Source organism: Miscanthus floridulus, chromosome 1 (genome assembly GCF_019320115.1).
Source record: "Miscanthus floridulus cultivar M001 chromosome 1, ASM1932011v1, whole genome shotgun sequence".
NCBI lineage: Eukaryota > Viridiplantae > Streptophyta > Magnoliopsida > Poales > Poaceae > Miscanthus > Miscanthus floridulus.
Genome location: NC_089580.1, coordinates 58,606,072 through 58,625,872, shown reverse-complemented (window position 1 = coordinate 58,625,872; position 19,801 = coordinate 58,606,072). Strand labels below are relative to the sequence as shown.

General features: G+C 44.9%; 1 protein-coding gene across 1 annotated transcript; it reads right to left on the bottom strand.

The window, feature by feature from the left end:
* Window positions 1–11,243: 11,243 nt before the first annotated feature.
* On the bottom strand, window positions 11,244–14,728 carry LOC136457349 (protein ALP1-like). Its single transcript, XM_066457381.1, has 3 exons — window positions 14,585–14,728; window positions 11,783–12,569; window positions 11,244–11,695 (listed from the first exon to the last, which is right to left on the bottom strand). The coding sequence occupies exons 2-3, from the start codon at window positions 12,549–12,551 to the stop codon at window positions 11,244–11,246; spliced, it is 1,221 nt and encodes a 406-aa protein (XP_066313478.1). The 5' UTR covers window positions 12,552–12,569; window positions 14,585–14,728.
* Between the last annotated feature and the right edge of the window lie 5,073 nt (window positions 14,729–19,801).

Sequence of the window (19,801 nt, the reverse complement as noted above, 5' to 3'; positions counted from 1 at the left end):
AGGGGATCTATCTGTTTTAGTTGAGATTGGTCGCGAAATCCTTGTGCTCCTGAAATGTATTTTAGCTTTAGTTCTTTTAGTGGTAGTTGGGATTGTCTACATTGTAGCGATGCTTTCATAAATTTGTACCTTTTATGGTGGCACGCATGTTGTATAAATAATTAATTATGATCTAGGTTTTAATATGGTATTTATGTCATGTAATGCAGATGAGCCGGCATTGGATGTACAATGCTGATCGCCCTCCCAAGAGTTCATTGACGGCGTGCATTCTTTGTTACGTGCGGCCGAGGCAAACAAATGCGACGGTTTCATGTGCTGCCCATGTGCCATATGTAAGAATATGGTGGAATATCCTTGCTCAAGGACTCTTCATTCACACTTGTTCAAGTCGGGTTTCATGCCAAACTATATTTGTTGGACGAAGCATGGAGAAACCGGCGTTGTAATGGAAGAAGGTGAAGAAGAACAATGGGACGACAATGATATTATTCCCGATGGTGCGTGCTTCAATGATACTGCAATGGGAGAAGCTGAAGAAGAGGTAGCCGCAGAAGATGAGCCGGCTGATGATCTTTGTCAGGTCATTCGTGACGCACAAAGAGAATGTGAAAGTGAAAAGGAGAAGATAAAGTTCGAGCGGATGCTAGAAGATCACAAGAAATTGTTGTACCCAACTTGTGATGCAGGACAGAAAAAGTTGGGAACCACACTAGAATTGCTGCAATGGAAGACAAAGAATGGTGTATCTGATAAGGGATTTGGAGAGTTACTAAAAATCCAAAAGAAGATGCTTCCAAAGGACAATGAATTGCCCGCCACTACCTATGAAGCAAAACAAGTTGTCTGTCCTATGGGGCTAGAAATCGAGAAGATACATGCATGTCCTAATGACTGCATCCTGTACCGTGGCAAAGAGTACGAGAAATTGGATGCATGCCCGGTATGCCATGCATCGCGGTATAAGATCAGGCGAGATGACCCTGGTGATGTTGAGGGTGAACGTCCGTGGAAAAAAATCCCTGCCAAGGTTATGTGGTATGCTCCTATAATACCACGCTTGAAACGTCTGTTCAGAAACAAAGAACATGCAAAATTATTGCGATGGCACAAAGAAGACCGTAAGGTAGACAATATATTGAGACACCCTGCTGATGGGTCCCAGCGGAGAGCAATCGACAGAGAATTCCCGGAGTTTGCAAATGACACAAGAAACTTAAGGTTTGCTTTAAGTACAGATGGTATCAATCCTTTTGGAGAGCAGAACAGTAGTCATAGCACTTGGCCTGTTACTCTAAGTATCTACAACCTTCCTCCTTGGTTATGCATGAAGCGGAAGTTCATTATGATGTCTATGCTCATCCAAGGCCCGAAGCAACCTAACAATGACATCGATGTGTACCTGAGACCACTTATTGATGAACTTCTCATTTTGTGGAATAAAGAAGGTATACGTGTGTGGGATGAGTACAAACAGGAACACTTTGATCTGCGAGCATTGTTGTTCGTAACAATCAATGATTGGCCTGCTCTAAGTAATCTTTCAGGACAGTCAAACAAGGGATATAATGCATACACACACTGCTTCGGTGATATTAGAGGTGTATTCTTGAAAAAAATGTCAAAAGGTCGTGTACCTTGGCCATCGTCGATTTCTTCCTGCAAATCACCCTGTAAGAAAGAAAGGCAAGCATTTTTAAGGGAAGGCAGACCACTTGACCAAGCCTCGCAACCGAACCGGTGAGGATGTACTCGATATGGTCAATGATGTGAAAGTCGTCTTTGGAAAAAGACATGGCAGCCAACCTATTCCGAACGACGCTAACGGTCTCGCACCCATGTGGAAGAAGAAGTCCATATTTTGGGACCTACCCTATTGGCAAGTCCTAGAGGTCCACAGCTCGATCGACGTGATGCACCTGACAAAGAATCTTTGTGTGAACCTACTAGGCTTCATGGGTGTGTATGGAAAGCCTAAGGACACATTTGAAGCACGACAGGACCTGCGTTGTTTGAGAGAAAGAGACAACCTGCATCCAAAGAAGACAGATGATGGACGCCATTACTTACATCCTGCCAGCTACACTCTAAGCAAAGAGGAGAAGGAAATCATGTTTGAATGCTTAAACAACATCAAGGTACCATCTGGATTCTCCTCGAATATAAAGGGTATTATAAATGTGCCAGAGAAGAAATTCTGTAACTTAAAGTCCTATGACTGTCACGTTCTCATGACGCAATTACTTCCAGTTGCATTAAGAGGAATTCTACCTCCAAATGTACGTCTAGCCACCGTGAAGCTATGTGCATTCCTCAATGTAATTTCTCAGAAGGCAATTGATACAACTGATCTAGCTAAACTACAGAATGATGTGGTTCAATGTCTCGTTAGCTTTGAGTTGGTGTTCCCTCCTTCCTTCTTTGATATCATGACACACCTCCTAGTTCACCTAGTCAAGGAGATTTTCATTCTCGGTCCTGTGTTCCTACACAACATGTTCCCCTTAGAGAGATTCATGGGAGTCCTGAAGAAATATGTTCACAACCGTGCTCGCCCAGAAGGAAGCATCACCAAGGGCTATGGAACAGAAGAGGTCATTGAGTTCTATGTTGACTTTATTCCCGACCTTGACTCGATTGGTGTTCCTGAATCGAGACATGAGGGGAGACTAAGCGGAAAGGGGACACTAGGGAGGAAAACATATATTGGTACGGATGATGATTATTTCAATAAAGCGCACTACATAGTTCTATAGAACTCCTCTTTAGTAGATCCGTATATTGAGACACACAAGGATCTCTTATGATCCGAGTTTCCAGGGAAGACTGAAGCTTGGATTACGCGTAAGCACATTGAAACTTTCGGCGATTGGTTGCGAAAAAAATGTCTAGGTGATGAGAGCATCCATGAGCAACTGTATTTATTGGCTATGCAACCATCATGGCATATCGTCACATACAAAGGGTACGAGATAAATGGGAACATATTCTACACAGTAGCCCAAGATAAAAGGAGTACCAACCAAAACAGTGGTGTCCGCATAGATGCCACAGACCTGAATGGGAATAAGCAGACATATTATGGATGCATAGATGAAATATGGGAACTAGAATATGCACCTACTTTGAAGATCCCATTGTTCAAGTGCCAATGGGTCAAGGTGACCGGAGGCGGGGTAACAGTAGACAACGAGTATGGAATGACAACAGTAGACCTTAGTAATATTTGGTACAAAGACAAACCATTCGTCCTTGTCAAGGATGTGAATCAGGTGTTCTATGTCAATGATATGTCTACCAAACCAAAAAGAGGGAAAAACGATAATGACTCAACCAAAGAGCCAAAGCGCCACATAGTTCTTTCAGGGAAAAGAGTCATCGTGGGAATTGAGGACAAGTCGGACATGTCAGAAGATTATGAAAAGGATGACCGAATTCTGCCCTTCAAAGTGAACAAAGACCCTAGCATCTTGGTAAATGATGAGGACACTCTATGGTTACGACACGATCATAACCAAGGGACATACGTAAAGAAGAAGTTCACTGCTGTGCCCACTTGATGATATAGTGATTTAATGTAGTGTGTGTTTGAGATATTATGTAATAATTGTGAATTCAGATGTTTATTATGTCGTGTTTCAAATTAAATCAATGTTTGATTTGGAGGGATTTCTCTCTCGAAAAGTTAAATTAGGATATTGAGTGATGAAAAAATAAAATATTAACGTTAAAATGATGTGAAAACAAATTTCCTGTCCAAAACCAATAGTTTTAATAATTTTAATTAAACACTACATTTTTGCATTAACGAAATAATAAATATTAGTTACATTATGTTTTATAATTATAACAAAAAATAAAAAAAGTTAGGTTATAGATTTTTCCTATGTGCAATAAAGAAAAAGAAAATCCATATTTTTAACAAAATAATTTTATGCCTTTTATTTAATTTATTATGTATTTAACAAGACTATTGCATTTCTATTAAAAAATTTTGCTTAAAACAGGCGGGAAACGAAACTGCAGCCCACCTTTACTCCCATGGGCTGTAGTCTCGTGGCCCGCCAAAAAAACCTTTGCTCCCGGTGTGTGTTACCAACCGGGAGTAAGGTATACCTTTACTCCTGGTTGGTAACACGCACCGGGAGTAAAGGACCTTTACTCCCGGTGGGGGGATGGCATCGGGAGTAAAGGGGTGTGGCATATATATACCAGTGCCATCTTCTTCCTTGCGTTCATCGTCGATTCCTCTCCCCTTGTGCCCATGCCACCCGGCCCGCCACACCGAGGACGCCGCCGCCACCCCGCCCGACGCCGGTTGTCACCACCGCCTCGCGCGCATCCGCGGTCCCCATGCCCCCCGTGCGCCGACGACCTCGCGGCGCCAGCTGCTGCTCGCCCCGGCCAGACGCGCGGGCCACACCGTACCCTCCAGCGCGTTGACACGGCGCGACAACGAGGCCACCAACGCGCGCGGCTTCCTCTCCTCCATTCCCAAGGTATGTACATATGTTCTATGATGGCAACGATTCTCCGCGACCATCGTATGTGCGTGCTTGGTGGTTCGTAAGTTTGTTCGTGATTTGGCGATCTTGAACAATGCGGTGGCGGCGCTGATGTTGGGCGATCTTGAACAATTAGGGGAAGGGGTGCTTAGCTAGCTAGCTGCAGATCTGACATCGATCCTAGGTATAAGTTTCATGGCTAATTAATTCGTACGTGTATGTGTGTTGTTAAAATTTTATTTTATAAATGGAAAGATCAAAGGTGGAAGTTTGTTGCAATTTAAAATGGAAGGTAGTTCGATGGCATCTCAAAATGCGCGGCATCTACTTAAAGAGCTAGCGAAATGGAATCGGAGTTCTCTTATGTGACCCAGCTAGGCTGCTTGAGTTATTATATATTGTTACAGTACATAACTGGTACAACAACGTACAGTTGGGGTCTAACGGCATGGAATACTGGATAGTTGGACCACAAGTTAGGGCCCTTCAATTAGTCAGGAATGGAGCTGGGAATTATTCCGGCTTACCAACATTATACAAATTAGTGAACCATTTCGACCGAGTACTCCCGGCTGGTGGCTGACATATGTATACGGCCCCTGGTATATAAGCGCCATGCGTTTCTATGTATACGATGGAGCACCACCGCCCTCGTTCGCCCTAGGGTTTATACGGCAGAGCACCGCCGCCCTTGTTCGCCCTAGGGTTTAGGGTTTATACGGTGGAGCACCGCCGCCCTCGTTCACCCATGTGTACAAACATATATACGGCAGAATGGAGCACCGCCACTCTCGTCACACCGCCCTCTCTCATGGCCTAGTCGATCAACATTCGTATTATCGTTATCGTTAACGCTAAACAATCACACTAGGGCGAATTGCGTCGGTGACTAGGGCAAACCGCGTTGTTGATGTCACCGACGTGGTTCACCCTAGTCACTGACGCAATTCACCCTCGGCCGTTTATGTATAGCCCTAATTCACCCTAGTACCGACGCAGTTCGCCCTAGTGTGGCGAATTGCATCCATGACCGAGGGGCAAGATTTAATAATGCATATTGTTCGTAGATTTTACGCATGTAAGCAAAGATTTGACGTACTATATATTGGTTTTGTTTTTTGAAGCTAGATGGCCAACCCGAGAAACATGGATGAGGAGGAGTTGATGATGAATTTGATCAACACTGGCACTCAAGTTGCCGGCGATGATGGTGCTAAAAATAACGTGCAAGAGGATGCAGATGATGGGAGTCAGTACTTAGCTCTTGAACAAAATAAGCAACAACATATTGGCCAAGTATATATTTTTTTATTATTAGCTATATATATTATCATATGTCTTATGTGTGCTCATGACATTAAAAATAATGTTTATGTTTTGTAGCCCTCTGGATCGACATCAACAACTACAACGAAGAGTAAAAATGTTCGAGGTCCCAAAAAGCCATTGGAGGGCCGCTTCATCATCTCGGAGTTCAATGTGGATACAGGCGAACCGGGGGGCCAAATAAAACGAAATTCGTGCACCACTGTGGTTACCTTGTACGGGACCGGCTCCTGATCAGTACCCGCGAATGGAAGAAGAAGACCAATGCTCCTCATATCAGTTTTGTCTCCGATCGTGACAAGACGTTAATTTGGAATGATGTCTTGGAACATTTCATGCTCCAAACAGATGGTTATGATGATATAATAGATGGTGATGAATTGAAGGAGCAAGTTAGGGATTGGGCAATGAAGAAGATGGCCACCTAGTTTTAGACTTGGAAGAAACACCTATACATGACGTATGTCAAGAAGAACATAGCACCAGATTTTACTGTCCTAGGCCCGATCTCAAAGTAGAGGCCCTATTGGGATGAGTTTGTACAGTATAAGACGTCGGAAGAGGGTGTGAGTCGGGTGATAAAGAACCAATGTAATGCCCAACAGAAGACATACCACCATAACTTGGGATCAGGTGGCTACCCGACTGCCATTAAGAAGTGGAACAAAATGGAAGCAGACCTTCTTGCCAAGGGTATCACACCAGAATCACTCGAGTGGGGAGAGCGTGCAAAGAATTGGTTTTTTGCTCATGGGGGAACACTAGACCAGGAGACAGGGAAGTGCGTTTATGGTGCAAGACTGCAAGAAGGAGCAGAAAGATTGTTTTATGCTCAGAGAGCTACTGCTAGTGGTGCGTTCAGGCCCAACAGAGAGAAGGATGAACTGACATATGCCATCGGGACTATTGAACATGGTGGCCGAACTAGAGGCAAAGGAAGTGTCTCGTGGGAGCATAGATTCCCTTAGGACAGACCTTCCTATAGAAGCCGCCAGAGAAAGAAGGAAGAAGAGGCACAGCGGCTCCAGAGGTTGGAGGAAGCGGTGTGTGAAGCACAGGAGCGGGAAAAAACCTTGAAGCGAGAATGCAAGAGGAAATCAGAAGGCAAGTGCAAATAGCAGTGAGTGCAAGCAAGCAGGCATCAGAGCCAGGAATCAACATTAGCCAATCTGTTCAGTTGAAAAGCAGCTATGCTTCCACAGAGATACCAAATCAAGGGGACACATGACTGCGCTTCCATGTGGATGATGTCACTAAACCTTGTACATCATGTGAGCTACACATTCTGAAGGGGAATTCCACAATCAAGGTGGCTATCGGTCTTGTTAATCCTATCGACCGAACCAAGACACCAAGGATTCATGGGAATATAATCCAAGAAGGATATGCTACCATCTCGGTAGATAAAGCTAAAAAAGGTTTTAGTGATTTGCCTCTTGACATTCTTGGAGGTGATGGCGAGAAGACTCTAGGAGAAGCAGAGAAGACATTCATTCTATGGCGCAAGCGCTACATCATCATTCCCGGGATGTCGCCTCCACCTCCTCCTGAACTACCTCACCATAGGTGCGGATGAAAATACTACATCATTAATTTATATTGGCTTAAATAATTAACAATCTGCTCATAATAATATGTCATTCCTTTTTTTGTAGCAGATCCTCCCCCAACCTAAATCCAATTGTTCAATCGCCAGATCATCATAGTGCTCTGTACGATGACAATGTGTTGGAAGGCGAGGCTGCATCCACACCATCTCCAAGGAGGTCTCCAACGCCGCAGCCGCCACCTCCAAGGAGGTCTCCAACACCGCTGCCACCACCTCCAAGGAGGTCTCCAACGCCTCCCCCACCCCCGCCTACCAAGAAGCCAAGTACTAGCAAGAGGCCAGCCCCGCAAACGAAGAACCAGTCCCCACCGACAAAGAAAGCCACCGTGAAACCAAGGGCTATTCCCAAAATAATATCTGAAGAGAAGGAAGAAGTAACTGATGCATATAAAAAAGATATGTCCAGATTCTATGACAAAATTAAAAAGGATCAAGAAGCAAGGAGAAACCCGGAGAAACCGTACTTCTTCGTAGCTCCAGATATTCTAAGAAAAAAGGTGGCTTCTTACCAGCAACAACAGCGGGAATCTCGTAAGCCGTCCAAATCAACGTTAACGGACTATGACCGCACTCTCACCAAGTCAATTGAGGCGGCATAGAAAAAGAAGCGGGCAGGGAAAGGAGTTGCACAACTCGGACAACAATCGCACCAATCAGTCCCCCCGCTAGTTGTTGGTAATGAATATGGTTTGAATTTAGGATTAATGCATCAGGCAAACATACCTCCGGATGTTGATTTGGATCACCTTAGTGAATTTATTGAAGAGACTGGTCTCAACCTTTACCAGATGTTTGGTGATGGAAACATTGAGAGTGCGGCGGAGGTTGATATCTAGAAGAAAAAATTTGTACTAGGCCAGAGTCTATACAACCCTCAAGCCTTATGTGATCTGGGGACGTAAATATACCTGCTAAACAAGTGGTACATGCAAGCGTCTACCGGTGGAGACTTCTGCGTTGGTGTCAGAATTAGAGATGAACATTGGTTCCGTGGCGATGATGTTATGTATGTTGACTTTGCAGAATTTCATCAACTATGCTACCTGACCTCTCTGGACAAAGTTATCATTAGCTGCTATTGCCTGTAAGTAATAATTCTTTCGATCTATTATTAAACTCATCATATGTGTGTATATGCATATAAATTATCCTAACAAGTACTATATATATGCAGATTTACAATGACAGAGCTCAGAAAGGAAGGCTGCAATGAAATTGGTTTTGTTGATCCCCATATAGTATTCAAAGACCCAGTTGCTCCAAAGCCTAATTGGAAGTCTGAGTCAGAGAGTAACCTCATGAACTTCTTAGTGAACCAACGCCACAAGAAGGATATACTCTTTCCCTACAACTTCAAGTGAGTGTTAATAATGTCGATCATCCTTAATGGCTCATATGTTGATTCTAGTTAATTAATGAGTGTTATGCATTATATCCTATAAACACATGCAGCAATCACTGGATATTTATGGACATCGATCTGGTGAAAAGTCACTTGATAATCTATGACTCGATGAGAAAACCACAACAAGACTACCAAGATATGATAGATATTATCCAGAGGTAATTTCGGCATCTCTAGCAACTATATATACACACAAACATGATGATTAACTATATCTGATGACGTGGCAAATTTTTTATTGGGCAGTGTTTAGAAAACCTTTATTGAGAAGCAACACATGAGAAAATGCAAAGCGCCACTGAATGTAATCCCTTTGAAAGTAAGTCCCCTAAATCGCATCATCTTTATTAATTAAACATATAGCTTTCACCGGATCACCAGATTGGATGACAAATCTTTTTCTCGTAAAGTGGTGTCTGAGGCAGGAACAGGGGAACAACTACTGTGGTTACTATGTTTGCAAGTTTATCAAGGTGGTCTCCCAAAGAACTCCTACTGAGAGACTCAAAGTACGTTAAAAATACACTATATATTCATTTAATTATTATTGATTGTGTTACTATGTCTTTATATATATATATGTATATATGTGTGTATATATATATATATATGTATGTACATATATTAATTTATTTTCCTTTAATTCAAACATGTAGGCTTGATGGTTGGAGGAAAAGGTCATACGGCAAGACCAAATCAAAGCAATTCAAGAGTCTATAGCCGGATTTTTTAATGACCAGGTCATCGATTTCAAGGACGAGTTCTACTTCGACCCAACACTGCCATGGAAGCCAAGCTAGAGGATGAGATGAAACTTGTTATATCACAATAACTGTAATGCAATCTTTTGTAATATATGCACATGAAATAATATAATGTAAAATACACATATGCATGCATGCATGTAAATATATATATGATGCATGCATGCATATGTATATATATATATATATATATATATATATATATATATATATATATATATATATATATATATATATATATATATATATATATATATATATATATATGCTTGAATTGTGTGATTTAATACGTTCATTGTGCTTGAACCGAAACATACTATACGCGCATATAAATGTATAATTAGCAGCGTACAATACGACTTCAAAAACCTATTTTGAAAAGAAAACAAAAAATGAAAAGAAAAGAAAAGAAAAAAAAACCTTTAGTCCCGGTTCGTATTACCAACCGGGACTAAAGGGTGCCGGCCATCGTGGTATGTCAGGAGGCACCTTTAGTCCCGGTTGGTGTTACCCACTGGGACTAAAGGTCTCCCTTTAGTCCCGGTTCCTGACCCGGGACTAAAGGACCCCCTTTAGTCCCGGATGCTTGCTCCCGGGTGAGGAACCGGGACTAGAGGGGGTTCCCCACCGGGAGTAAAGCTCTGTTCTCTACCAGTGCAAGTAATCTGCGCTTCTTACCTCATATAGGATGTCAATTGATCTACTTCACCTTCCCCACGTAGGGCAGTGGTTAGTAGATACATATCACATATGGCGTTTGGCATTGTTGTAGAATCGCCTGCTTGACGATGACGGTGCATGTTGATGCAATACAGATTAGTAGTAGGTAGAGGCAGCAGATCCGTTCCGCTAACAACATCGGGGATGTTGACGTCGTCAAAATAGTCGCGCAGGAACGTCGGCATGAGTGTCGACGTCGAAGATCAGTAGTAACTTCAGCGGCGATGTCGACATAGAGCTTGTCGTGCTGATAATGTGTTATAAAACATGTTGCCAGCAGTTAGGATCTTTCTCTCTCCGTCTCTCAGGATCAACATAGTAGATGGAAGTAGAATACATAGACACAAGATAGGAAGACTATTCTTTATTTCTCTGAATATTAGTAATTACAACATAGAGCTTCCACATATATAATCCTGCTAAGGTCTAAGAGTTTGATAAAAACCCATATACAAATGAAATAGGATTAGGATTTCTCCTTCTGAAATAAAGTCGGTATGTTTTAGAACAGGTTCATCCTCGTTTCGTTGGTTTTGAAAGCGATGAGGCCGAACTTGAGGAGGAAGAGTGGGCCAGGAAGAAAATGGCCCTGTTTGGATACTCTAGCTCGGCTAGAGGTTAGAGCTAGTTTCTAGCTCTAGACTAGCCCTGAACTAACTCTAGCCCAAGAGGTGTTTGGATGCAAGAGTTAGATTAACAATAAATGTACTTTTCTAATCATTTGACTCATTTAAACCATCTTTCAGCCAGATTTGGTGTGGCAGGCTCTTGTGTGGCCTCCTCCCGCACACGGATGATACAAATACATTATTTGTACAAATCAAGCATCCAAATCACAATAAATTTTAATTTGTCCATACATATGAGATGTGTCACTCAAACTTACAAGTCCTCAATCAAGCTAAACAAAAAAATTACACTCCATGAAACAAAGCATGAGCTAATTCATCACGGAAGGCATTCATGTTCACATCTTCAACAAGAGGTTCATCTTCTGGCCATGCTGATGCCGAAGAACTAGGCATTGGGTTATAATTTTCATCCACGTCACAGGCATCAAATTCTCTATCCGCAATTCTGCTCTCTCGAATAAAATTATAAAGAGCCATACAAGCAACAATAATTCTAGTTTGCTTCTCCTCTGGAAATCTTGGCATGTTCAACAAAATCCTAAACTTCATCTTCAACACTCCAAAAGTTCGCTCTATGACATTCCTAACTTTGGCATGTGCATGGTTGAAGGTTTCTTTCATACCTTGTGGTGGCGGGCCATTTTGCCATTGCTCCACATGGTACCTTGTACATCTGTATGGTGAAAGGTAGCCTGGCCGGTTTGGGTACCCCGCATCAACCACATAATACTTCCCTACATATTTTCAAAGGCACACAATGAGACTTAGATGAACAAGTGTAATTGGATAAAAAATTTTGCAAGAAAGTTCAAGTAGCAAACCTGGCGGTGGATGTGGAAATTTGTGATGATGAGTAGTTATGGCATCTTTGAAAACTCTCATGTCATGTGCTGAACCAGGCCATCCCGACAAGACAAAGGTAAATCTCATGTCGAAATCACAAACAGCAAGCACATTCTGACTGGTCTCATTGTGCCTGTTCAAGTATGGAACTCTCTTACTCTTATCCACCACAACCTTCACATGTGTCCCATCTATAGCTCCTATGCACTCGTTGAAGTGTGGCCAGAATGCTGGATTTTCTAAGTTTGGGTGCACTTCTGGAAATGTTGGGTCCTTGGGTTTAATGTTGTTATGTGCTAACCTAAGGAGGCACCTCAAAACTATGTTAAATGTCCTGCTTACTGTCTCCAGAGACCTCCTAAAACGATTATCAGCCTGTCTAACTAACTGTGGTGCACCAACAATCCATAAAAACATAGCAAGAGCCTCTACAGATGTCATTTTTTTAGTGGACTTCAACCCATACCTCTGGACCAAAGTATTATGCAACCTGTAAAATAAAGGTCTCTCAACCCTAAACATGTTGTAACATTGGGTTTCTCGGGCTAGTGTCTCATGCACCCAATCCAAACCAGAATCTCCAGTTACCCTCTTAGGTAGTTTCAGGAAGTAGTTATCAGAGTACATACCCAAGATAGGTACCAACTGCAGAATCAAATTTTGTTGCTGCACCAAATTGTTGCGGCACATGGATATAATTTCATCCTCACTTGAGCTACCTCCATCATCTTCTTCTTCCTCAATCATGGGGCCATGATCATCTTCCTGCTTCAACACATGTAACAAACTATCAGCACATAGCATAAAACTTGAACCAGGGTAAGCAAATTAATTCAATAAATTAATACTTCAACACTTGACATCACAGCTCATAGATTAATTTAAATAGGTTCAACACATAGCATAAAGTATCATTACACCACACAGATAATAGTTCACACGCACATATAATAGTTCACACATATATGATAGGTTCAACACACATGGACCGAAAAGATCCTAACTACTCCAAATTGTTGTCCCTGCACCATTTCTTGAAGTAACCCAACCTAAGCTCAGGAGTTAGCTGGCTACAGAAGAACTCCCTTTGGTACTCAGTTTCGAACATCTTGGACATAGCATAGACAGAGTCAACGATTTTCTCAACGCCACACTCAAATGCCAGCTCCTGACACCTCTTGATAGAAAATGCAGCCTTGTCATTTGCACGTTTCTAGATTTGCTTAGTGTTGGCTGCGACAGATTCTTTGAAGGTACTGGCTATGTCCTTCACAATCTTCACCATTGGGCTCTTGCTCCTCTTCACTGGACTGGTCAAAGTGCTTGTAGTGCTGTTCAATGCCCTCTTGCCCCTCTGACTCCTCTGGCTGCTTCTACTTGTAGGTGTTTGTGCAAACTCTTCTTCTTCATCATCTTCTGTCCTTGCATCTTGCCCCTCATTGTCACCATAATCATCACCAGGCACAAAGGTTGTGGTGCCATCCACAGTGTACCCTCTGAACAGTTCATCAAGCAAGTCCTCGTTTGCTGGAGGACTCGTCAGAACCTTCTTTAAGTATGGTTTTTTCTATTAAGATATGAGAGCACAAAAGTTGATTAGAAACTAGTTATGACAGGAGAATATCAGCTGTTTACAATAAAGATGAAAAATATCAGCTAGTTATGAGAAACTAGTTATGAGAGCACAGCAAACTAGTTATCAGCTGTTTACATTGACTCCACATATGATGAAAAATGACAGCCCAACCACAGTTGGTGGCAATAATGACCAGTTCTAAAGAGTATATCTAAACACTAATCCGATCGCTGAGCCATTTGAATTGATCTTTTCTACTACTACATGACAAGGTCGTTCTCCCTCATAGACGAAAGATGACTAAAGATTGGCCTCTAGAGTGTCTGGTCTGATCCGAATCTGCCGATCACCCAAACAAAGTTAGAAAAAGGGGGTGACGTTGATGCTCAGAACGGACAGCTCAACTCAGAAGCAATTGACGTTTCGTTCCTGACAAGCCTCAAGAAACTTGGCCTGCGGCCAAAGTTCATATGCTGAATCGATCAAGAAATAAACATGCAGAAATAATAACAGTGTTGGTTCAGGCAGTGGCTGGCACTGCAAATTATTCATTGACAGTGTTGGTTCAAATTTTGATTCTTTTAATAATTATATATAGATGTATAAAAGTATAAAACTGGCTTTGTGACCAGCAAATAGATAGCAGCAGCCATGAAGAACAGGACATGGCTACCTGGAAATAAGAACTTTTGTTTCAATACGCACACTGTCAAATGACTGGAACTAATCGAATGACCTGTGACATCTGAAAAATCACCAGCTATTGTCCTTAGTGCATCAGTACCAAGATGTAATCCATTTTATTCGTTGATAACACAAACATGTAAGAACCAGAACCAAGCCTATCAGTAGGTGAACATGAAGCGGCAGGAGGGCAAACAAGACAAGTGGCCTTCATTGGGCATCCTATGTAGATAGTCGCTGTAATTTTACATTTTGTAAATAGGTTGCTAAGATGATTGTGTAAACTAACTCACACCCTCCTTCCATTAATTTCCAAGCATTTACAGGCATCTAAGATGAAAGTGCACATTTTGCAGAATTATCTAGATTGGAGGGCTCTTGCCCCACCAATTATCTAGAAAAGTCGAACTGCTAAAAGAAAACTCACATATGTGCAACGACTTTCATTGATCAAATTTGAAGCAAGCATAGAGTAACCAAGCATATGAGAGCACAAAAAATATGCTAAGTAATATTGTACCTCTGTGTGAGTTAGCCAGAAATCATGATCTGCATCAATGGATCCATCTGGTCTCCTCCCCAACCCTGTGTGCGTTTGCAAGTAGCGCCAGAAAGCGTGGGTGTTTTTGAGTACGCCTATTTGGTTCTTCACTTGTCCACGGGTGTACACCAACCTTCTTCTGGCAAGTAAGCCATCGACAACGGCTTGATACCCTTCACCACTCATTTGTGAACCATTATACGTTCCTGCTCTACGTTGCTCTATGCACAATTCTAACAAGCAAGCATTATTTGCATCATTCCATTAGGCTCGACTGGAATGGCTCACCGGGGGACCGCCGGAGCTCGCTAACTCCTCCACGTTATCCTCCATTGCTTCATCGTCAATGTCGAAGGTACCGCCGGAGCCGGATGCCCACGTACGCCACTCCTTGGTGCCCTCGGTGCTCGGGGAAGCGGTACGCCCTGGCCACCGCTGCCACGAGAAGCCGTGTTGGTGCGCTGGGGACGCCGGCCGGCTGCTGCGGCGGCCGAGTTCGCGCGCTGCCGAACACCACCGCCTGCCCCCGACGACGACCTGCCGGTGTAGCCGCCACCGTTTCCTCCTCCGCGACCGGCTGCCGCCGAGGAGGAGCCACCAAAGAGTAGTTGTCGGGCATGCTGGGGCGCCGGAGTCGCCCACGCGTCTCCTGCTCCGGCACGCGGTGGGCGATAGGGAGGGAGGCCGGAGCCCCTGCCGCGTCCAGGAAGGACCTCGACGTCGTCGCCCTGGAGGAAGTCTTCGTACAGCCGAATCCCCGGGAACCCCTCCGCCGCCGGCGCTTGCGAGTTGCGGTCGAGACCGGCGCGGGTAGGGCCGCTCGCCGACGGCTACGAGCTCCACAAGTCGAATCCGTCTCCATCCATCGCTCGCCGACGGAGGGGAAGGGCGCGACGGGAGGGAGGGAGGCGGCGCGGGCGACAGAGATCCGCCTCCGGGGGGCCGCCGGCGCTGCTCCTTTGGCGGATTGAAGCGGCGGCGGTGCAGCTGGGACCGGCGGCGGCGCGAGTCGCGAAGGGGGGAAGCTAGTCGCGATGGGGGATGGGAGTGCCGAGGATCCGGTGCGGGTGGACCGGTGGAGTAATAAAAAAAATAATAGTTTTCAGTGGGCCCCACCAGAACTAGCCCAAATAATCACCTCTTTTGGGGGATAGTTTTTTTGGTGGGCTAGTTGCAAATAACCCACTTTAGCCCTCCTGTTTGGATACTTTTGGACTAGTTGAGCTCAAATTAGCACAAACTGTCTCTGGCCCCTGGATCCGAACAGGGCCAACGGTGAGGGAACTCACCGCGGCTCGCCGAGGACTTCGCCACCGGCAGGTGATGTGCGTTTTGCAGGCTGTCATGTGGCCCGCCCGGTGGAGGTGCGCGTTGCGGGCCAGAGGGAGCGCCATTCTGGAGATTGTGGCCGGGGCCCGTGGGAAGAGATGGGCTGGGCCGTATCCACAAAATGTATCCGATGTGAATCGAAAATTCGTGTGGCTGTGTTTCTTTGTCAATTGTGATGGTGATGATGAGTACTCCTTAGTTTCCTTTCCTCAGTTACACACGGACGGGGACGGGGCGCACGGACATGACTGGCGAACATGGGAGACCCTGACCCCGCACGTACGAGGGACGACGGGAACAGCCGTTCCGCGCGGGCGCGGGCGCTGCATGCTGCCAGTTTTGCTTTATTTCTCATCAGCTAATAATAAAGGTAACTAAACGACGGCAGTCACGCAGCAAATGGAAGCCTAACACGATTGATTTGATGATCAGCATGCACGCCCCTGGCCCCTGGCCCCTGGCCCCTGCCATGATTTACATACACGGTACGTGTTGCGTAGCATACGGTCGTAGAGCTTCGTTCACAGCCGTACACGCTACGCAATACACAATTGTGCACATGAGTGTATTATATTATATATATATAAAGCTGCTGGCCAGCAGGAAGCTAGGGCCCGGCCGTCTGAGCACGTAACGTGTATGCCCATGTGAGAAGCATGCAAGGGCCAAGCGGCATTATTAAGGGCTGCCATATATATAATCTAATCCATTATTATATTACAATAATAAATAAATAAATAAATACTGCATTTTGTTGGACCCCTGCCCCAGCCCCAGCCCCCAAGAGGTGAATCGGATAAAGGGAGACATGTAACCATAAGCACTACTGGTGACCAATCATGGCGGCGGGTTTAGGTAAAGCGTGCACCATCACAGGAGTTGAAAAAGGAGCTCCGGAGGCTGTATGTATGCGGCCCTTTTCCCTTTTCAGACATCGGATTGGAGATCCTCCAGAGTATTTTAGGAGGAGCGAGATGGGTGTGCATCAAAAAAAGGAAATGTATACATTGTCGGCAGGTTAATGCAAACCTCTGCAAAAGAAAAGTTGCCTGCACTGATTCAACGAATGTGTAAATATAATACCGGACGCTCGCGGCTGCTGCATGCCCGCGCCGCTCCACGCCCCCCCCCCCCCCCCCCCCCCCCCCCCCCCCCCCCTCCATTTGCCCGCAGCCACACAACGCTCCATCCCTTGCTTCCCACACACATCCACGACGCCCCCAACAGCTGCAGCAGACGGCTGTGGTAGTTGAGTCACATTGAAATACGTACTATACATGTTCTACTTTTAAAACATCCCGATGAAATATTTACAACATGAATCTGAAGACAGATGAAACACTTGAAACGTGTGTCTGAAACAATTGCAAAAGCACCTGAACACACTTGAGAAGCCATTGCAAAACATATGAAATATACAGATAAAAACACTTGCAACATATCTGTAAAACATATGCAACATCAAAATAAAAACACTTGCAACATACGTCTAAAAAACAGATGAAATATTTAAAACAGACGCTTGCAACATTTGTGTATAGCTATTGCAACATATGCAACATCCCGATCTACTTTTGCAACATCCATATGAAACACTTGCAACATATCCCTAAAACATCTTAAACAATTGAAACATATGTTTGAAACATAGGGGAGAGACCAGGGCTGGTCGATTTTGACCGTTAGGGTGGGAGCCATCGGCGAGCGGGCGGCGCGCGAGCACCACCAGTATCGGCCGTGCTGTAGGTGCCCCTTGGCTCGACCGGGGACTACCTGAGGCGCCCCGTCATGTGCGCCTAGCCGCCATCAGCAGGGGTAGCGGCGGCTAGGCATCCCGACGGCATTGGGTTGGGAAAGGGCCGGAGAGATGCTGTGCAAACTGATGGCAGGGAGATTTTTTTTGTTCTTGAGAGAAGCGGACGAGGGGGAGTGGGAAGCCGCGTCTGGAGGAGTGTGGGTGGACGGACGCTCGTGTAAACATATTTCTGAATGTGTAAATACATATATCTTAGATGATGATATATCCGACACATTTATACATGCTTTGGCAAAAAAAAATAAACAAGAAAAGAATAACGAAGCACTATATAATCCACTATTATCTTCAGTTCTTTCGATCTCTCGTTTCAATGTATCTCTTGTCGTGTTCCACTGTTCCTAATCTATCCTGTAGCAGTGTACTCAGTGGCGGAGCCAAACAAGAGAGCCGGACTAGAGAAGAGGCGCTGATGAATTGGTTGAAAATAGATTGAATTAATTGCAAGTTTTATAGTCTTTTATTCGAATTAATTTTTAGTCCTATACTTCTCTCTTAGAATCTACGGTCCCGAGCAGCACCGGCCCATCCTCCGCCTCTGAGTGTACTAAGAACAAGTATAATAGCATGCCATAATTGGACCCAATATTGAGGCGGAGCAGAGAGAAGAAACAAATTGTAAACTTACCACTGTATGGGTGGGCTGAGAGATAGACTGTAAAGATCCTTACCGCCAGCAGCCGATTGTATTATTAGCCTTGCTCTAATGAATCAAGGGCTATTAGTGTAGCTTGTTTAGTTGTTTTTCAGTGGACGACGTAATATAGGCTCCGTTCGCTGGTCTGAAACTTGGCTGAAACTGGCTGAAAAATACTGTTCCGGCTGAATTGTTGTGAGAGAAAAATACTATTCCGGCTGAAAAAAGAAGCCGAACAAGCCATTTTTAAGACAAACGAACAGAGCCATAATGTGTCAAAAGCGTTTAATTTAATTTGTTCTAATATGCTCAGAAAATCATAATATACGTACATTATATACTAACAGTGTCGTTCGTAAACCCGGTGTCCCTCATAGACCGGTTTCCCAGCAAAGGCCCAGCACAGCAGACAACGTCGCAAACCAACGCGCAACTCTTGGGCCGGCCCAAATACCTAAACAGCAGGCCAGAGGGGCGATCCAATTTCCGATCGAAAAGTCTGGCCGAGGAGGAACGGCGCCCGCTTCCGACTCCGGCCCATCTCTCCGGCCGGAACGCTCGCTTTGGTCTCCAGCCTGCCACCGGACGGTCTCTCCGACCGGAAGGCCTGGCCAAGACACCGCTTCCAACTCCGACCCGCTTCTCCGACCGGGAACGCACCGAACCCCTGCTTATAGCTCCTCTCCGACTAGCGCAATCAGAGCCGACTGGGACCAACCGACCAGGGACGCTCGCTCGGTAAGGACCAGGAAACAGACGGAGAAAGTAAGGCAGGGCGCACAAGTCAAACCGTAATACCAGGGACCGTACCCTGTGCACCTGCAGAACAGTACCCTACGACCTCCCTGGCATGACAGAACCCAAGCAGTGTTGTGGGCGTCGACATTTTCTTCTACAGTGTTGTGGGCGCCATCAACTCCCATACCGGACAAGTACGGTAAGGCTCCCCCACGTGCCTCTGAGGCATCAACATTATTATGGGCGCCGGTATTAACCGTACCGAGCGAACATGGTAAAACAATGTGGCAGGCACCGATGTCTGCCATACCTGAAGAAGACGACACAACTGCCCGCGTGCATCTGACATTCAACAGTATTGTAGGCGTCTACCATCATCTTGTACCCACCAGCGTGGGCAGCAAGACTTAGCAGCATACGTGCTCTCTCTCTCTCTCTCACACACACACTTGTAAGATCATCCCTTTCATCTATAAAAGGGGATGAGCTCTCTCCCAAAAGACTAAGTTGATTCAGATCGATCAAGTTCACTAGGACACAACACCAGAACTGCCAGGTTCAAACCACGAGCACACGCTCGAACACTTAACTCATAGCAGAGCTCCCGTCACTCTCGGCCCTTCTGACCAGAGTCCGACCGGACCTCTTGTACCCCCATCTTTCTCCTTCTCGTTTG